Source organism: Sceloporus occidentalis, unplaced genomic scaffold (genome assembly GCF_023333645.1).
Source record: "Sceloporus occidentalis isolate IW3139 unplaced genomic scaffold, rSceOcc1.0.p SCAF_4, whole genome shotgun sequence".
Classification (NCBI taxonomy): domain Eukaryota; kingdom Metazoa; phylum Chordata; class Lepidosauria; order Squamata; family Phrynosomatidae; genus Sceloporus; species Sceloporus occidentalis.
Genome location: NW_028316984.1, coordinates 197,821,210 through 197,841,380, shown reverse-complemented (window position 1 = coordinate 197,841,380; position 20,171 = coordinate 197,821,210). Strand labels below are relative to the sequence as shown.

The 20,171-nt window shown below is 42.8% G+C and overlaps 1 protein-coding gene across 2 annotated transcripts in view; it reads right to left on the bottom strand.

The window, feature by feature from the left end:
• Nucleotides 1-19,673, bottom strand: part of NAA30 (N-alpha-acetyltransferase 30, NatC catalytic subunit) — a 30,449-nt gene extending 10,776 nt beyond the window's left edge. Inside the window, exons 1-4 of one of the 2 annotated variants that reach the window (XM_089522839.1) lie at nt 19,609-19,673; nt 15,525-16,421; nt 4,907-5,030; nt 1,798-1,853 (exon numbers count right to left, since the gene is read on the bottom strand). In XM_089522839.1, coding sequence (XP_089378965.1) covers nt 1,798-1,853; nt 4,907-5,030; nt 15,525-16,418 — 1,074 coding nt within the window. In that variant the 5' untranslated portion in view covers nt 16,419-16,421; nt 19,609-19,673. Of the gene's footprint in view, nt 1-1,797; nt 1,854-4,906; nt 5,031-15,524; nt 16,422-16,605; nt 16,768-19,608 lie in introns of those variants that run through there. The other variant, XM_089522838.1, reaches the window with a different exon arrangement.
• Between the last annotated feature and the right edge of the window lie 498 nt (nt 19,674-20,171).

Genomic DNA, 20,171 nt, shown 5'->3' with positions numbered 1-20,171 from the left:
AACCGCCGCTTTGCGGCGCTTCCCCGCCGTCGCCGTTTGCTCTGCGCGGGAGCTGCAGCAGTCAAACCGCGCGGCTCCCGCGCGGAGCAAAAAAGAAGCTCCATTTCGGAGCTTCTTCTTGCGGCGCCTCTATGACGTCGCGAGGCGCCTGGCGCGGACGCGCGATGTCATAGGCGCCGCGACATGTCTGGACGCTATGCGTCCAGTACGTAAAGATGGCGGCGCCCATGTAGAAGGGGCGCCGCCATCTTGTACGTATAGGATACGTACTAGGGTTAGGGGGGTGCGGAAGCACCGCCCCTTCCTAACCCTAGTACGTATCCTATACGTACTATATGGCGGTTTGTATCCCGCCTAAGCTTTTCAGTTATTAAATACTGCAGCATAAGAGACTGATATTGAAAAACAAAGTGCTGGATTCCTGCTGTACTCAGAAGGGGATACTCAGTGGAGATAAAAGGAAGCAGTCCCTCTGTACTCAAAAACACAATACAATCTAGCATGCTGAGATACTCACATGCTTGTCTAAAATCAGTGTTAAGCTAGTTTCAATGCTTTGCTAGGACACACATTAGAATCATAGAATAATAGTTGGAAGAGACCGCAAGGGCCATCTAGTCCAACCCCCTGCCATGCAGGAAATCCAAATCAAATCATCCCCGACAGATGGCCATCCAGCCTCTGTTTAAAGACCTCCAAGGAAGGAGACTCCACTACACTCCGAGGGAGTGTGTTCCACTGTCGAACAGCCCTTACTGTCAGGAAGTTCTTCCTAATGTTGAGGTGGAATCTCTTTTCTTGTAGCTTGCATCTATTGCTCCGGTCCTAGTCTCTGGGCCAAGTGAAAACAAGTCAGCTCCCTCCTCAGTATGGCATCCCTTCAAGTATTTAAACAGGGCTATCATATCACCTCTTAACCTTCTCTTCTCCAGGCTAAACATCCCCAGCTCCTTAAGTCGTTTCTCGTAGGACATGGTTTCTAGACCTTTCACTATTTTACTTGCCCTCCTTTGGACACGTTCCAGTTTTTCAACATCCTTTTTGAATTGTGGAGCCCAGAACTAGACACAATATTCCAGGTGGGGCCAATCTGACTAATTAAAATTAAAAAGAACTGCTGTAGTTTTCCCAAAGGGAAACTTAGGCGGGGTACAAACCGCCGCTTTGCGGCGGTCTGCCGCCGCCGCCGGTAGATCCGTGGGGGAGCCGGAGCCTTCAGACGGCGCGGCTCCCGCGCGGACCGAAAAAGAAGCTCCAAAATGGAGCTTCTTTTTCAGTCGCGTTTGTGACGTAGCGAGGCGCCAGGGGCGCACTCGCTACGTCATAAAGGCTGCGACACGTACGGACGCTCAGCGTCCGATACGTAAAGATGGCGGCGCCCATGTGGAAGGGGCACCGCCATCTTGTACATATAGGATACGTACTAGGGTTAGGGGGGTGCGGAAGCACCGCCCCTTCCTAACCCTAGTACGTATCCTATACGTACTAAATGGCGGTATGTATCCCGCCTAAGTCCTGTTACAGACTGCCAAAATAAAGCTGCTTCGGGTCTCTTTGGACGTATGCTATTTAAATTATGCATGGGTCCTAGGAGTACGGAGGTTGCGCCAAAGCCACACTCCATTCCTAAGCACTTCTCCTTCTGTGTCGTGTCTTTCTAGATTGTAAGCCTGAGGGCAGGGAACCGTCCAATTAAAAAGATTGCATGTACAGCGCTGTATAAATTTACATCGCTTTATAAATAAAGGTTAATAATAATAATAATAATAATAATAATAATAATAATAAAAGACCCACCTCATCGCAGTCTCCTTCCACCATGGCATAAATAGCTTTCTTAACCAAATTTGTACCTGGAACAAAGAATAAAAGCAACACATTTCAACTACAGGCACAAATCAATTCAGCACAAATAGCTCCTACTGCAAAGGCTATGATGCTATATAGCAAATGTGCATGACTTAAGCAAAAAAAAATATGTTTATTGTGGATATTGTGCATGACTCAGAAAATAGTCTTTACCTCAGAAGGGGAAAAACATATACATGCCTCTTAGCCTTCTGCATCAACCTGGAGTGGGCCATCATGTTGTTGTCTTACTTAGGATCTTTATTCAGTTTAAACCAAAAACAAACAAACAAGCAGGTCCACAAAAGGCTGTTACACCACCTGTTACATGATAATTAACTTTATGGCCAGAGAAACAGTGGGATGTAGAATGAGATACCAAAATTGTGCATATCATGACACTTAAGTCATCTTAGCATTTAAAGAACCCACTTCTATTGCTTTACTGTTTGCACTTTTAGAGCTTTCTACTGCACAGAAGAAAATGAAATATTACTGACACTCCCTTCTCACTCCCTGAATCCTTTAGTGTGGTTAGTTATCTGTGCCCAGATTTTTTTTTGTCTACCATATAAAATGCATCATAAAAAAAAGCAGCTAACTTAAGAGAACACATTGCCCATTAACAAGGCATTGTGTTAACTGCTATCAAGTCATTTTTGACCTATGGTGACCCTATGAATGAGAAGCCTCCAAAGCACTCTGTTATTAACAACCACGCTAAGTGCTTGAAACTCAGGGTTGTGATTTCTTTAACTCTCGCCACCTGTAATGCAGTCTTCCTCTTTTTCTATTGCCTTCCACTTTATTGGGCATTATCATCTTTTCTAATAAGACATTTCATGATATGTCCAAGTAGAATGTCTCACTTTAGTTATAAACTATTAGAACATTGGGAAAAGAAAGAAGTTCTCCATGTCTTTAAACAAGACATAAAGAGGCCAGTTGTTTCTGAGGTAGGCAGAGCAAATGGAGACTTCACATTAAAGGTCTTAGCATCACTGCAATATCATGTACTAAGAGGTCTGAAGCAGTGGCCTATGAATTCATTTGCTGCCAACTCCAAGTGCCTCTCTACCAACCCTTGCGCCTGTTGAGTTCAAATCCACACGACACCACAGTATCACTGGAGGGGCCAACTCCTTTGTTCATGTGGGGTCAGAGTGAGTTACGAGGATCATTTTGGGTGGCAGTCAAGGTCAACCAGAACATGTGGACATCTAGTCTAACAATACTGCTAGAATTTTCAATTTCTGTAAATAAGCCTACCAATCCTGATGTAAAATGTTATTGAAAATAAAGACTGGGAGAATAGCTCAATGCTGTTGCATGTGAAGTTAATCAATCATTCATGACAAAGGAGCAGCATTCAAAACTGAAAAATGAGCTATTGCTCCCATGACTTTGAATCTGTTGAGTCCAGTAAAATCCAGAGATCATCAACTGGTAATCAGGTTGCATCTAGCTTCATAAGGAAGGCTATCTGCCCACAAAACATGTAGGTGAAGAAACCTGTTTTTTGTACCACAGCCATCAAGGTACATTGTGCCCCAAACTAGAGATATTCTCCAAAATACAGCCATAAAATTTGTAAGGTATTTTACAATGACATAATCTAAAAAGCCCCTGGGAACTATGATGATATGAAGCTATCATCTGGTGATGGACAACTGGTGGCCCCTCACACTCTTGGTTTCATCTTTATCAATGAAATGCTTGCATCTATTTGGGATATAGTATTTTAGGAGTTAGAAGAGTTCTCCTTATTGAGACCCAGCATGACACAGTGGTTTGAGTGTTGGATTAGGACACTGGGTTACCAAGGTTCCAATCTCCACTCAGCCATGGAAACCCGCAGCTAACAAGGACAATGCGATTTTAGGCTGTATCAATAGAAGTATAGTGTCTAGATCAAGTGAAGTAATAGTGCCACTCTATTTTGCTTTGGTCAGGCCCCACCTGGAATACTGTGTTCAGTTCTGGGCACAATTTAAAAAGGATGTTGAGAAACTGGAGCGTGTCCAAAGGAGGGTGACTAAAATGGCAAAGGGTCTGGAAACCATGCCCTATGAGGAACGCCTTAGGGAGCTCGGGATGTTTAGCCTGGAGAAAAGAAGGTTAAGAGGTGATATGATAGCCCTGTTTAAATATTTGAAGGGATGTCATATTGAGGAGTGAGCTAGCTTGTTTTCTGCTGCTCCAAAGACTAGGATCCAGAGCAATGGATGCAAGCTACAGGAAAAGAAATTCCACCTCAACATTAGTAAGAACTTCCTGACAAAAAGGGCTGTTCAACTGTGGAACACTCTTCCTCGGGGTGTAGTGAAGTCTCCTTCCTTGGATGTCTTTAAACAGAGGCTGGATGGCCATCTGTCGGTGATGCTTTGATTGAGATTTCCTGCATGGCAGGGTGTTGGGCTGGATGGCCCTTGGTATCTCTTCCAACTGATTCTATGATTCTAACCCACTGGGTGATCTTGGACAAATCCCATGCTCTCTGCCTCTGGGAAAGGGAACAGCAAACCTCCTCAGAACAAATTTTGCCAAGAAAATCCCTTAATAGGTTTGCATATAAGTTGCATATAATTTTCACCCATTATACGGCACTGTATAAATAATAAAGATAATTACAGTGTGCATATTCTGCCTTTGTTCCATAAAAGAATTTAAAGCAGGTAAAGTTTTTATGCACTGAACAAAATCCATGTTTAGTGTGTCACGTACCTTCAGAACTTTCCTGAGAAATTGAGTGTTTCAGAAATCATGGAAAATGAAGAGTAACAAATCAGTTGCCCTCCAACTTTTATGTGTGCTATAATTATTCCAGAGTCAACTCAGCTGTCAAATTAAATTTGAAACTAATGTACAAGTGAAAGCAGCTATTTCGGAATAATGACTGATGGGCAGCACAGAAGTGGAGGGTGCTGCAAAGGTCATTAATGAGGATCAAAATAATCCATAACAAAAAAGCATTTTTGCTCATATGTTGTTAAAATAGCAACTGGTTGATTTATTACTTTCAGGTACACTTTAAAAAGTACACAATCACTATTCTTACCTATGCCTTTTCTTCTGTATTTGGAATCCACTGCTAACATGGCTATATAACCTCTGCGAAACATCTTTTTGTGCATATCCAACTTGCAGACGATGGCACCTACGCATTCGTCTCCTACCATTGCCTTAAAAAAAGAATCCAAACACATTTTTGTAGGTAAAAAGTAATATACAGTGCTACAAAACCCACAGTCTTATAAGTATATTTATGACAAGACTCCACACAGGAAATTGTTATACAGACAAATGTATCTCCTAGCAACAAATAACATACATTCTGTTGAATGTTAAGTTATAGATAGGGTTTTTCAAAGAAGGAATGTTATACGTATTGGCTTGGATTCTAAGTACCACAAACAAAAGGAAGCTTGCATGAAACTTCTCTGTTTCCTCCAGAGTTCTGTGCTGTCTCACCCACTCCACAGCATGTCATGAGGAGTCTATTAAAACAGCAAGGATGGCTGCTGGGGGAGAGGGGAACTGCCCAGGACCACTGGAGTGAAGTCTGCACAAGATATTCCACCCAATTTTGCAGCCCTCTGCATCTCACCCCATGCTATTATATGTATTTTCCCTGACTACTCCAAGGAAGTGAGACACAGAAAAGTCTCCTTGTACAGTACAAATTTCTTAGAATTCAACCCACTGGTTTCAAGCTTGTTTAACCCAGAATTCCTAAGTTTAACAAAAGGAATACTTCTATAATTCAAATAAGGCATCAAATCAGTACAGGCTGAGTATCCCTTATCTGGAATCCCAAAATCCTAATACTTCACAATCCAAGATACTCTAAAATCCCAAACTGCCCGCATGGATGGCTGGGATAGGGGCACCTTTGCTTTCTGATGGCTCACTGTACACAAACTTTGCTTTATGCATAGAATTGCATAAAATTACCTTCAGGCTTTATGTAGATGTATGCAAAACATAAATGAATTTCATGTTAAGACTTGGGCTCAATCCCCAAGCTATCTCATTATGTATTCCAATATCTGAAAAACTCCAAAATCCAAAACATTTCTGGTCCCAAGCATTTCAGATAAGCGAGACTCAACCTGTACTATATTTTCATGCGCACCTTTCCATTTCATGAGAACCTACAAAAACTCCAAGTTTTGTACATAGCTTCTTATTTAATATGGAAGTATTATTTTAATTAATAACATGGTGGAATTATAGAAATCCTGCTGTCTTCTCATTATCTAACTAAAGTCAAAGAGAAGACTCCAGAGATTATTCTGGAACTAATAATAATAATAATAAAATATACTTTATTTATATACTGCTCTTCCGGGACGATCAAAGCGGTTCACAGGATCTTTAAAAACATACACCATAAAAACACATATCACAACGTATCTATACAGTTAAATATCGGTAAAAGCCAAGCAGCATATAAAATCAAACACATACATGAAATCTATCGATCGTAGTTAGCCATTTCTATCAGAGGAAACTTTCTCTATAAAGAGTCCGGAGGTTATGCTAACCGGAAGAGGTAGGTCTTTAAAGCCTTTTTAAAGGCATCCAAGGTGGAGTTCATCTGAAGCTCTTCTGGAAGTTTATTCCAGTATATTGGTGCAACCGATGTAAATGCTCTCTGGTGAGTTGCTGCCAATCTCACCTTAGGATGTACTAGTAAATTTTCCCCTGATGTTCTGAGAGTGCAGGGTGGACTATATGGAGAGAAGTGTTCCCTCAAGTAACTTGGGCCCAAGCCATATAGAGCTTTATAGGTCATAACCAACACTTTGTATTGAGCCCGGAAACTAATAGGCAGCCAGTGTAAAGATCTTAATACCAGTGTTATACGGTCTGACCTGGAGGTTCCAGTGACCAATCTGGCTGTCGCGTTTTGAACTAGCTGAAGCTTCCGAACCTGGTACAAAGGTAGCCCCATGTAGAGCGCATTACAGAAGTCCAAATGAGAGGTTACCAGTGCATGTACTACAGTTTCAAGGTCCTTTCGGTCCAGACAGGGACACAGTTGGCGTATCAGCTGAAGCTGGTACCAAGCACTCCTGGCCATCGCATCCACTTGAGATGATAACTGCAGAGATGAATCCAGGAGTACTCTCAAACTGCATACTTTGTCCTTTAGGGGAAGCGTGACCCTGTCCAGGACTGGGTGGCAAATTTCCCTGTCCGGACTTGGGGTACCTATCACGAGCACCCCTATTTTCTCTGGATTCAGCTTGAGTTTGGTTTCCCTCATCCAGTCCATTACTGACCCCAGGCAGGCATCCAGAGGAGAGGTGCCATCCTTAGTCGCTGTATCAGTCGGAGACATGGAGAGATAGATCTGGGTATCATCAGCGTACTGATAACACCGAGCTCCATGTTTCCGGATGATCTGTCCCAGCGGCTTCATGTAAATGTTAAATAGCATGGGGGACAGAATGGCGCCTTGGGGGCCGCCAGATGTCAACTCTCTTTTATGAGAGCAGCTGTCCCCCAGCCGCACCATCTGGAACCTTCCCGAGAGGTAGGACCGGAACCACTGAAGCACAGTGCCCCCAATACCCAACTCTCTCAGGCGTTCCAGAAGGATACCATGGTCGATGGTATCGAAGGCCGCTGAGATGTCCAAAAGCACCAGCAGGGTCACACTTCCCCTGTCAATGCCCAGACGAAGATCATCGACTAAGGCGACCATGGCAGTCTCAACTCCGTATCCTGCTCTGAAGCCAGTTAGGGACTGAACAAGAAGGGAAAATGATGTGTACTCTGAAACTAAAGCCATAGCCTACAATACAATTCAGCCAACTCTAAATTAATTGTTATGGATACATTAACATCTTTAAAAAATCTTTGTTAATTTCCCTTTTGACCAGTTCAGCCAATAATCACTCCTTCCTGAATTCAGATATAGTTATAGCTAATCTGCTTTAGTGTCTTTGAGGTTTAAAAATGCCATTCAATGGAAAGTGGACCCAACTATGAAGTACTTCAGTGATACTAGCTGTGCTTTTGATATTTGTTTACAATAAATATTCACATTCATTTATGAAAACCATGTAACTTAAAATCTTGAGACTGGAAAGGAGAAAACTGCGAAAAGGGAAACATTTGCAAACATATACAGTATAAATATATAAACAATACATTATTTTGCACAATTGCATTATATATACTGAAACATATGGAATGTAGAGAAATTTATCTCAAGGGTAGAAGGTCTGCTATAGACACTCTTTTCCTCTTGCATGCCATTCTGTACCTACATATCTGCTAGAATGTCCCTGAGCAAAACAACAACAGAGATGCCCCCAAAACAAAACACCCCCCCAAAAACCCTGGATTTAGAATTCAATCTCATCATTATGTTTTCTTAATTCATATCTAGCACAATTGGTCTCTAAAAGTTGCAGATATAACAACTTAATCACCAACAGTAAGCTATGGAAAAGCTGAAAGAACTTTTATGTACAGAGCAGCTAAACTGCATTACGATGCAGCCTGATGCATTGTTAAAAAATGTGAACAGTAAAAGTGCATGTTCTCTTGGTTAAGCAGGCTTTCTGGACCAGCACCAGAACCCAATAAGAATTAAGCACTCCTAGGCCCCATCAACCTTAACAGTACCAGAGATATTGGGTGGAAAATTTTCTGATTTTATTTTAATTTTGTGGAAAAATTTCCACACTATATGGATCTATGTTCACCTATAGCTGCCCGGGTCACTGAACTGCATCTGTCACATCAAATAAGATACATACAGAATATGAAATCCTTGTTATACTAAGGAGACAAGTATTGACAAATCCCAGTGTTCAAAGGAACAGACTAATGAACGAACACAATGCTAAGATGGTTTCTATTTCACAAAATATCCTGCCTGTCACAGAATCTCCTACCTATCAATCAGTCACAAATACAGACAGTCAAGACAACATGCGGCAAGTTGCCTGTGCCCACAACTCCCATGCGCTTTTAGTGAAATAAATGTTCCACGTGTTGTACTGAATCAGTTTCTTTCTCACCTTGAAATGGAACAAATGAAGGTGAAAGTACTACAGTTCTATTTCAGAAAAAAACACATATAACAACTATGCCAATAAAATAATTTCAGTTTAAAGCTTTGAATGTATTTGACATGTTAAATCATGCAGCTTTATTTAGACCACTTTAAATGTTCCTCATCCTACTTTTTCCAGAAAACGGCCTTCACTGAATAGGACAGAAAGAAGCAGGGTTTTTTTTAACTCTCTCACTGAAATCAATGTGGCATCTTTTCCTGACAAGCCTCTTGCAGGAAGAGTATTCCTGTAATGAGTCCAAGGGCACCCCACATGCAGCATACAATAGGCTCACTTGTCTTGCCAAATGACAGTGTTTGCTCAGCAGGGTGAACACAACTGGTTGTCTGATCTTTAAAATGCTTAGGCTGGCATATAACATACACATTTTGTACCCTCACAGTGGCACAGCTGTTCTCTTATATTCTGTTCTTACTCCATGGGAATAAAAAGTTGTATGACTGGAAGGCAAACAGAGATGATTTTATTGTGCAGCAGATTTTGCCACACAATAAGTGATATTTGAAACTGCCATCTTTAATATTCTATCCATGCATAAAAAGCACAGTTGTTATCAAAATCCAGGATTCACTTATTTTTAAAGAAGAAAACATTTCCTTATTGTTAAAGGGCATACCAATTTATCAAGAACAGAAGCTAGGCCAAAATAGTAAAGGTAAGGCATCTAGATTTGAAAAGTACTTCAATAAGAATTTTAAGAAGCAAGCACCAAGTTATCCTGTTGGACTGGACTTAGGATGCAGCTACAAGGCATTTCTGAGTGGCACGGGGCATGTTCAAATATTATAACAAGCCAACAATCTAAGGAATTCTCAATTGTTGTGGGCAAATCTGTGTCATCTTGCAGGCTGGCTGGCTGTTCTGAGGTAAACAAACCACAAACCTTCTGTCCATGGCCTGTTTAGCATTTTGCTCGAACCTGGTTCAATCCAATACTCTGGCTTGTGTCTGCACTGACAGCAACAAGAACAACTCCAAGACAAATTCTATAATAGTGTCAACACATAACTGTGCAGATACACAACTAAAAACAGATGCCGAAGCACACAATCTTGCAAACATGGATTCTCCTCTCTGTGTCTTATTTACACATGGATTTCTGCCTGCTCTATTTGGAAACAAGAAATTTCTATCTTTATCTTTGCAAAGGAAGCTAAATGCACAGAACTTTAATTTACTTTAGAGGGTGTTTTCATATACCTGTGCCTAATTCATACTCCACACTGGCTCAGTTATAAACTACTGTTTATATATGCAATAGGCTTATACCTGCACCTGCTTCTCAGATGTAAAAATGCTTGCTTGCTTCCATGCTCTGCCCAGCCTATCTGAAAGATCACACCTACCTATATGATCATTAAAATATTAAGAGGAAGGTTTTCTCTCGCTCCCTCCACAGTCACAGGTCTGTTTGGTGGGGCCATGGGAAGGGGCTGTCTCAGGGGCTGCTCCCAGGCTGTGGAACTGCCTTCCCTGACAGGAGGGAGGCTGGCCTCCTCTCTGCTCTCCTTCTGCCAGCAGCTGAAGACCTTTTATTTAAACAGGCATTTGATAATTACTTGGTTGTTTCTTTCTTTTACCAGTTTTTCAATGAGCTCCTTATCTTTCAATTTTTAACTTAAGGTACTTATGTTCACAATTGGTTGTTTTACCATTAAAGAAAGAAAGGAAAGGTAGTACAAGGTAAAGGGAGACTGGAGAAAAATTCCAAAGAACTGTAGACAGGACATATTGAATGGAGGATGAATGATAAAATGAATGAAGGGATAAAAGGTTTTTAAGTGAGGTGGAGTACGTGGGCTGTAGAATTGGGTTTATATGGAAGATGAAGAATGACTGAAGAATGGAATGGAAAACAAACACATGGAAAATCATCTACAAGGAAGACTGTAATATAAATATAAGAAATTAATAGTGCAAAGCTGGATGTCTAGTAATTGATTGCATTTGTATATGTACTCTTTATATATTCTTTATATTCAAATTACCTAAAAAACTCTCATATATATAATTACTTGGTTGTGCAGGAAAGACGTTTTATGGAGAGGGGTTGCTGTATTTTTCTCTTTGTTGCTCTTTTTAAATGTTATGATTTTTTAAAAACAGTTTTCTGATTGCTCTTAAAATTATATTTAAATTTTTAAAACTCTGATCTTGTTTTTAGCCTTATTGTAAGATGTGTTGGGTCCCACGTCAGGAGGAAGGTGGAATACAAATTAAATATATATTAATACATTGCTTGGAAGCTGCTGTAAGCAGCATTAGATACTGTTTGCTGTGACATATAAAACAGAAACTGGGGGAAAGGGCGAATCCACCAAAGGAGAGGGAGACAGGAGAATGCAACCAAATTGGACCTTTATAGAACTACTAACAACATTTTGATTCTCAGTTGAATGCAGTCTCATTCAGGCAATTTCAAAGTTTATATTTATTTACTCCCAGAAAAAAAATGCCCAGCATTTACAAGGATCCATATTACTAGACATATGAATTCAAACAAGAGAGAATCATGGCATATACCAGTCATTTAAAATTTTGAGCAAGGAGTTTAGTTAATACAGAGAAGTGAAGTACTTCTTCTTGGCATTTCATCATGATGCTGGCTGCTATCAAGAAGGCACTGGAGAGATATTAATTCTGTTTGAGGCTAACTACTGAGTTGTATTAAACATCTTGAAGCACTGTCAGTTTGACTCTGAAGAGCAGAAGTCATCTAGATTTAGGAAGAACCTCTTCACTATTAGAGGTGATGAGACACCCTAAGAAACAGTGCTAGAACCCCTTCAGTACCAGTTTGCCTTTGTGCAGTTTTCTGGACAACCAACCTTGCAAATAAGTACTTAGAAGCAAGCCTCACAAGTGCCAGAAGCTGTGCCGAATAACGATACTGGCTGACTCAAGCTGAAATGCTTAATCACTTTTCTTAAAAGCAGATGTCTGTGAACATCCTGAGCCCTTATGTAGCATGAAGTCAGCAATATACTAAAACATGATGTTCAGTTTTGTTGCTGAGCTTTTAAAGTCACATGTGCAATAAATGAAGTTATTCAAGATCTGCTGCTGTACCCAAGGATTGTGTGATTCCAAAAGAGAATCACACAAAAGAGCCACCAAAAGAAAAAAGTGATGAGCACTTATCAGTGTTGTGAACTGATACACCTGGAAGATTTCTCAAGCCATCATGTATTCCTGATGCAATCAACCATTCACACTTGTCTATCAGTGGGAGTCCTGCCAGTGTCTGTACACATTTCAAACCCTTAAAAAGCTCTGACTTACCAGTGGCTGGAACAAAATCCACAGGTGATTCTTTCTCTTGGAAAGACCATGGGAAGAGCTTACTTGACTCTCACAAAGCTTGCTCCAAATGCATCACGTTATAGCAGTGGTTCCCAAACACTGGTCCTCCCCCACCAGTTTGGCCAACAGCCAGGAATTCTGGGAGATGAAGTTCAAAACATCTGGTGGACCAAAGTTTGGGAACCACTGTGTTAAATGTACAACCAAACAAGACACTTGCACACAGCAATCCCACATTAAAGAACAAACCAATGAATCCGATTATTATAAACTCCATGCTTCCTTTTTACACTGAAATATATTAGAAAAAATTGCTTTCCACTGAACACCGTCTATTCCTACTTTTCTGTGGCTCATCTTTCATAACAGCATAGCTTTAATCCTGAAGTTTTGTTTATGCTTCCATTAAGTTAAACATGAGAAGGACTGGCAAATTCAAGGTATATATGCAGACCACTAGCCAGTCTGACTGTTAGTCTGTAGTAAAATGAAATACTATCCCTTAGGGATAAACAAGTTTAACATACATATCTCACTACCCTCTCTTTAAAGTTACACTTCAAAGAAAAATCCCCCCAAGGCTATACTCACTGAGCTACCTGGATGGACCAAGTGGAGCTATGCGTGTTACAGAAAAACCTGACAAACCCATCAAGTGTGCAATTTGCTGCCATTTCTACTTCCACTTCCTGAAACATTCTTCAGCCTTAATACTGTGTCAGTTTTCACACACCATGAAATAAGAATGCAATCCTTAAAAAGAAAAACCAAAAGTGAAAGAACTCACACAATAAAGAATCATGCTTAAAATGAGGACTAAGAAGGGAACAAAATGTTCAGACCTTTAAAAATATGAGTAACTGAACAAATTTCATTTGGGAGAGTAAGAACTTTTTACAACGCAGGAGACTGCACAGTGACCAAGACAACTGTACATAAATGGTTCTGTGACTACTATGCAACACCAGTTTTAGAGGTTCTAACCATTTTAAATGCTTTTAAGCAATAACACTGGTTGATATTAACCCTAGGATGCAAGAAAATGGGACTAGACAATGTACAGATTAAAATGTTACTACTACAGGAGAATCTACTTTATGTATAGGAGTGCAAATCCATGACACAGCATCTCTTTTATACTGTACTTCTATTTCTCATTTTTACTAAGCTAAAGTTGGGTGAGAAAATACTAAAAACCAAACCAAAAGAAAGTAGTAATGAGTATTAAGGAACAACCATCTGAACAGCCCAAAAACCTTTTAAAAATCAGTACTGCTATGTGTGACTGAATGCCTTGTAACCTGAGAGTTAAAGCAGGCAGAGGAAACTTATTTCCTATTGCATGAGCTCCCACTACAAACATGAAAGCTTTTGAGCTACACAGAACTCCTGTGTTTTAAATTAAACAGAAGGGAAAGATTTACAGTCTTATGCCAAATCAATTGAACCATATGGTTGTATTTTAAGTCTTGTAAGCCGCTCTGATTGTTTTTAACAAAAAGCGGGATATAAATAAAACCTTTAGTATTTATTTATTTAAGCCTTTGGCATTTCATTTACCTTTTTTTAAAAAGTGACCAATACTTTTCATTAATCCTTTAAAAAGTGACCCAACAAGTGAGGTCCAAAACAGACTGCAGAAATAACCCAGTTTGAGCTCAATGCTAAGGAATTTTGGGAACTGTAGTTCTGTGAGACATTTAGCCTTCTCTGTCAAAGAGAGCTCTGGGGCCACAATAAACTACTTTCCAGGATTTCCTAGCACTGAGCCAGGGCAGTTAAAGCGGTCTCAAACTGGATTATTTCTGCAGTGTGTTTTAGACCTTAGAGTGTCTGGCTTACTCTGCAACCTTACTTTTGACCCTACCCACAATTCCCCAACCTATAACCATCAAATCCATCCCCCCCCCGGCTTCTCAACCCACCACTACATACTGATTTTTAAAATAATTTTGTTTTATTTTCCCTTTTATTTTCACACATTTGGATCCAAAACACACTGCATAAATAATCCACTTTGCAACCGCTTTTAACTGCCCTGGCTCAATGCTAGGGAATGCTGGGAATTGTAGTTTTGTGAGACATTTAACCTCCTCTGTCAGGGAGATCTGTTGCTACAATAAACTACAATTCCCAGGATTCCCTAGCTTTGACCCAGGGCAGTTAAAGCGGTCTCAAACTGGATTATTTCTGCAGAGTGTTTTGGTCCATACATGTGACAAACAAGGTATATCACCTTCATAACATGAGCTTCTGTGTCGCACACCGTTTAAACAAAACCAACTGTCTTCTGAATATCATAACCTCAAGATATTTTCGGACAATCTCTAACTTTACATCATTAACAACTTCTGAAGAGGACAGATTAAAATTGAATTTTTATATGCTCAAGGGCAGAGAATTATAGTGCTGAGATATTGAGAGCAAGGGTCACCCGGACGACAGAAATTAGGCCAGGTCAAATCCTCTGCTCTGGAATGTACAAAACCCCGCAATGGCTCCTGATTCAAGCTGTTACTCCAAATAAGAAGATATAATGCAGAGACAGTAAAAAGGGAAACACAGAGATAACATTTTGATTGATGGGTACCCACAAGGGATGGAGAAATGTGTATTTGGTATCCAATGAGTGTAAAGGGGTGTATATGTTTAACTTATGTACACTCATCCCTCTATATTTGCAACTTTGATATTTGCAGCTTTGATTATTCACAGATTTGATTTATATGTTCTCTCTAGGAATATCTAGGTCCTTCAGTGCAACTCTATAACTACAAGTTGCACTGAAAGGCCTAGAGATGCCTAGAGAGAATACTCTACTAAGCATGTGTAGCTCCTCCAGTGCAACTCTATGGTCAGTGTCTGTCGGATGTTAACCACAGAGTTGAACTGGAGGATCTAGAGATTCCTAGAGAGGTGTCCTCTCAGGGAAAAACATGATTTGAGGTTTTTCCATATTCACAGGAGTCTTGTGCCCCTAACCCTAGTGAATATGGAGGGACAAGTGTATATCCAATGAATGTAATTTGTAGTTTTCTTCATTCAAAGTACTATAAAAGACTGGGTCACTTGTAAATCAGGGCTCCAGGGTTTGGATGCTTTCTTCTGGAGACTGCTGCAGCAAATAAACTCTGTTTCCTTTTCAATTGTGCTCCTGGGTCTCCCTGGTTCTAAAAGAAACCTGCTACACTTCCACTCTATAAACCTTTGCACTGAGACCGCCACCATTGCACCATACTTTTGCCAAGGGCTCCTATCCACCACCCCCAGACTTACCAAAAAGCAAAGCTGAGGCCAGTTGTGGATAAAATACCTATATGTGTAAATGGAGTAGGGTTCGGACAGATCTTTGGTGATCAGTCTCATGATATCTGGCATCTGCAGCTCGGACTCGTAGCGGACGTATCCTATCGTGGGGTCCTCCGACTCCTCCTCTTCCGTCCGCTGGCGTTGCTGCTGCTGCTGCTGCCTCCTCCGCCGCTGCTGCCGCGGGGGCCAGGAAGAGTCTACGGGGGCACCTGCGGCGCAGGGCTTCAAGCTGCAAGCGGAGGCCAAAGACCTGGAGAGGAGGAGCAGGGACTCCTCTTCCTCCTCACCTTCTTCCTCCTCCTCCTCCTCCTCAGCTCCTCCATCCAGCCCATTCCTGTCCCCGGCCGAGGGGTCAGAGGGGGCCTCCGTGTGGTGCTGGTGGGGCTGAGCAGTCCTTCCCTGATGGAGGGAGACCTGGTGGTGGTTGCTGAGGGAGGGAGGTGGGAGAGGATGCTCCTGGCCCCTTCCTTCCTGCTCCTCTTCCTCCTCTTGAGGGGGCTCCTGCCCGTGTCCCATTGCCTTGCCAGGGAAGGTGGTGTTGCTGGGAGGAGGGCACTGCTTCTGGTTGCTGCTGCTGCTGTTCTGGCTCAAGGCCTGGCCCTTTTTGAGGGAGCCCCGCAAGTGGGGCCCCGTGGCGAGGATGAGGCCGTTGAGCTGGTGGTTGCGGCGGTGGGGGCGGCGGAGGCAGCCTGCATCCCCGGCCTCCTCTTCCTCCAAGGGCCTCCCTCCTCCAACTCTTCTTCCTTCTTCCTCCTCTTCCTCCTCTTCTTCCTCTCCAGGGAAAGGGGAGAGCAGAGAGGCGTTGGTGGCGGCTCCTGGCGGGGCGAGGAGGCTGCTAGGCCCCGGCGGTACCTCGGCCATGTCCTGCCAGAGAGACACCGAAGAGAAGAAGGGAAGCGTGAGAGAGGGGCGAGAGCCACAGCCAGGACCACAGCCACCCCCCTCCGACCCCGAGCCCCGCTTCTCAATCCTCTCCCCAGCCTTATTTTCGCCCCAAAGGCACCCGGCTCTCCTCCGCCCTCCTCCTCCTCCTCCTCCTCCTCCTCACCCCGAAGTCCCCTCAGCCCTGGCCCGCTCGCCGTCTCCGCTCCGCCTCATCCAGCGGCCGTAAAGCGAGGCCGGGTTTCCTGTCAGGCCCAAAGCCGTTCCCACAAGGCGAGAACAGGGGAGAAAGTCTGCGACGTTTTACGACATTTCGCTTCGCGCTTTACGGCCGGCGCTCTAAGAGACGAGAGAAGGGAAGGAAGGAGGGGAAAGGGGAGGGGAAGGGGCGTGGCTTCGTTCCTTTCGCTCCTCTTATCTCCCTCCCTCAACGTTGGCAGAGCACGATAATTTGCGACATTTTCGCTTCACGCTTTACGGCCCCCTTGAGGAAAGGGCTCTGAGGAGAGAGGAATGAAAGAGGAGGGGGCGTGGCTTCGGTCCTTTCGCTCCTCTTGTCTCCCTCCCTCGACGTTGGCAGAGCGCGACACTTTGCAACTGTTTCGCTTCGCGCTTTACGGCCTATTGAGGAAAGGGCTTTGAGAGAGAAGGGAAGGAAGGAGGAGAGAGAGGAGGAGGGGGCGTGGCTTCGTTCCTTTCTCTCCTCTTCGGTCCCCCTTTCCTCGACGTTGTCATGGCACGCGCGCTCGCTTTACGGCCAACCGTGGAGAACTGTTTCCCTCCCCATCACCCACGCACATCTTTTGTTGTTGTGGTTTCCATTCCTTTTGCGGAGGGGGGAAGGGGAGCTTGCTTTATGGCTAACCCTGAAGAAATGTACCCTTTTTGTTGTTATGGAAAGGGGGGTCGTAAAAGGAGAGCGCGCGCGCTGGCTCCCAACAGTTTTGACTGTTTTAATAACGTCCGTCCTTGTGGGGGGGTCTCGTTCCGCCGCGCATGCGCAGTTAGCCATTTAGGAGAAACGGAGAGGGGGAGGGGGAAAAAGCGGGAAAGATTCCTGAGGGGAAAATAAGAGCGGCGAATAAACACGTGTACGACATTCACACGTGCGCTCGCGTGTTTCACGGGATATATTATATTTTTTGGCTTAATTTTTTTAGATCTCGTTCCTTCCCCATGAATTAAACCTAGAATAAGGATGCCAAGCCTCCCTTTTTATATGGGATGATGCCACTCACTTGAGGGTTTGGAAAGCTCGTCCCTTTATCTATAGGATATATTTATTTATTTATTGGGTTTACAGTAGTTATTTGTTTTTTTATTTAATTTTTACCCCGCCTTCCTCCTCAGTTGGGACCCAAGGCGGCTCACAACAGATACAAACACGTTAAAACACTTTAAAAACAATTAAAATAATCCAATTAAAACAGTAAAAAAGTTTTTTTTAAAGTACAACATGCAAAATTTAAAATGTAGAACATATATATATATATATATATATATGTTGTGAATCAAGGCGGGTCACAACATATAAATATATATATAAATGTATTAAAACAACACCTTTAAAAAAACCCAGTCCAATTAAAACAGTAAAAAGTTGTTTTTAAAAATACAACGTACAAATTTTTAAAAACAGACAAGGTTAAAATTAATTTAAAAATCAACCCTCTCCTTTAAATACAATAACACCAGTCCTGCATGATTTTAAAATTGCTACAAACTACATTATATCTTGCTTTTCTCCTAAAATGGGCTTTAGGGTGGCTTATAAATCCCCTTCAGGGGAAGGCAATGGCAAGGAAACCCCATGATAGCTTTCCCTTAGAGTCTCCATAACAACCTGAAGCACAAATAAGAGCAATATTTCTTGGGGGAGCCGGCATGGCTTAGAGGTCTGAGCCTTGGGCTATGGCTCTGGAGACCAGGTTCAGTTCCCAGCTCAGCCATGAAATCCACTGGGGACCTTGGGCAAGAAGTCACTCTCTCTCAGCCTCAGGGGAAGGCAATGGCAAACCTCCTCTGAACAAATCTTGCCAGGAAAACCCCATGATATGTTCGCCTGAGGGTCGCCATAAGTCAGAAACGACTTGCAGACACACAACAGAAGGAGACGCACTCCTATTCACATTTATGATTGTGCCACTATTGCCATGAGTGCAAATGGCCCTGGAATCCACCTTCAAAGTCTATCAGACATCCTAAATGATAGAGCTCTGTGGTCCTGGCAAACGGGCGTTGCAGGATGGCGTATGATCAATCCCTTCCTGCCATTGAATGCCAGTGTGGGGAGCAGAATCATAGAGTTGGAAGAGACCCCAAGGGCCATCCAGTCCAACCCCTTGCCATGCAGGAACCCTCACTCAAAGCATCCCCATCGACAGATGGCCATCCAGCCTCTATTTAAAGACTTCTAAAGGAGACTCCACCACACTCCGAGGGAGTTTGTTCCACTGTCAAACAGCCCTTACTGTCAGGAAGTGCCTCCTAATGTTAAGACGGAGTCTCTTTTCCTGTACCTGGCATCTGTTGTTCCATGTCCTATTCTCTGGGGCAGCAGAAAACAAGCTTGGAGATGTTATGTGCCTTCAAATGGTTTCCATCTCATGGCGACCCTAAGTGACCCTATCACAGGGTTTTCTTTACAAGATTTGTTCAAAGGAGGTTTGCCATTGCCTTCCCTTGAAGCTGAGAGCATTGCCCAAGATCACTGAGTGGGTTTCCATGGCCAAGCCAGGATTCGGACCCTGGTCTCCCTGTGCCCTATCATAGGTATATCTCTGATGTAAGATCTTGGCCATGATTTTATTTTATTTTAATACTTATTTGGAGTATTCATACTCACTCTTCAGCCATAAAGGCTCTCAGGACAATTTGACTGTTTCCTCCCCTTAGGCTTACAGTCTAAAAAGACATGACACAAAAGGAGAAGGGAATGGCAGCCGGGAAGGAGATCAGGTCCAGCAGATCCTGCCGGTTCTCCTCTCCCTCCAAGGCCAGGGTGGTGGCAAAAAGCATATTAAACCAATTAACAAGTTAAAAAGGCAGAAACCTGTACAAATAGTCTGAAACTAAAACCATGTTCAGGCAAGGGGTTGAGTAAACCAGGTTTTACCTTCTTACAGCCCTTCACTGCCTTCCATATATGCTGTACTACACTTGCCATCACCTCACTTGTCCTGTTGGGGTGATGGATGCTGTAGTCCAATATATCCGAAAGGCATCAAGTTGGGGATGGGTGTTAAGCTACCTGTTTGTTGTTCAGTGGAGTTTTCCATCTTTGGGGACCGGCCTTCTCCGGGTGCTATCCAAATGGTCTGTGCATCATTGAGACTGAACAAACTGTTGCCTGTTTTCTACTAAGCCACACATAGTGCAGCGTTCCACAAGGAGCCTCATCTGAAGGAACCCGTTTGAGTCTGCAGAGGTCATGTTCTCTCCGATTGAAGTCATAAAGCTGCTCATTATGTCAGAACTGTCAGCTCTTGGCAGAAGACTACATGTGAAAGGGATCTAGGAACCCTAGTATGCCACAGGTTGAACATGAGTCAACAGTGTGATGCGGTTCTGGGGCCATTTACACTCATGGCAATGGTGCTACAATCATAAATGTGAATGTGAGTGGAACTCCCTGTGTTGTTGTGTGTCTTCAAGTCGTTTCTGACTTATGGCGACCCGCAAGCGAAGCTATCATGGTGTTTTCTTGGCAAGATTTGTTTAGAGGAGGTTTGC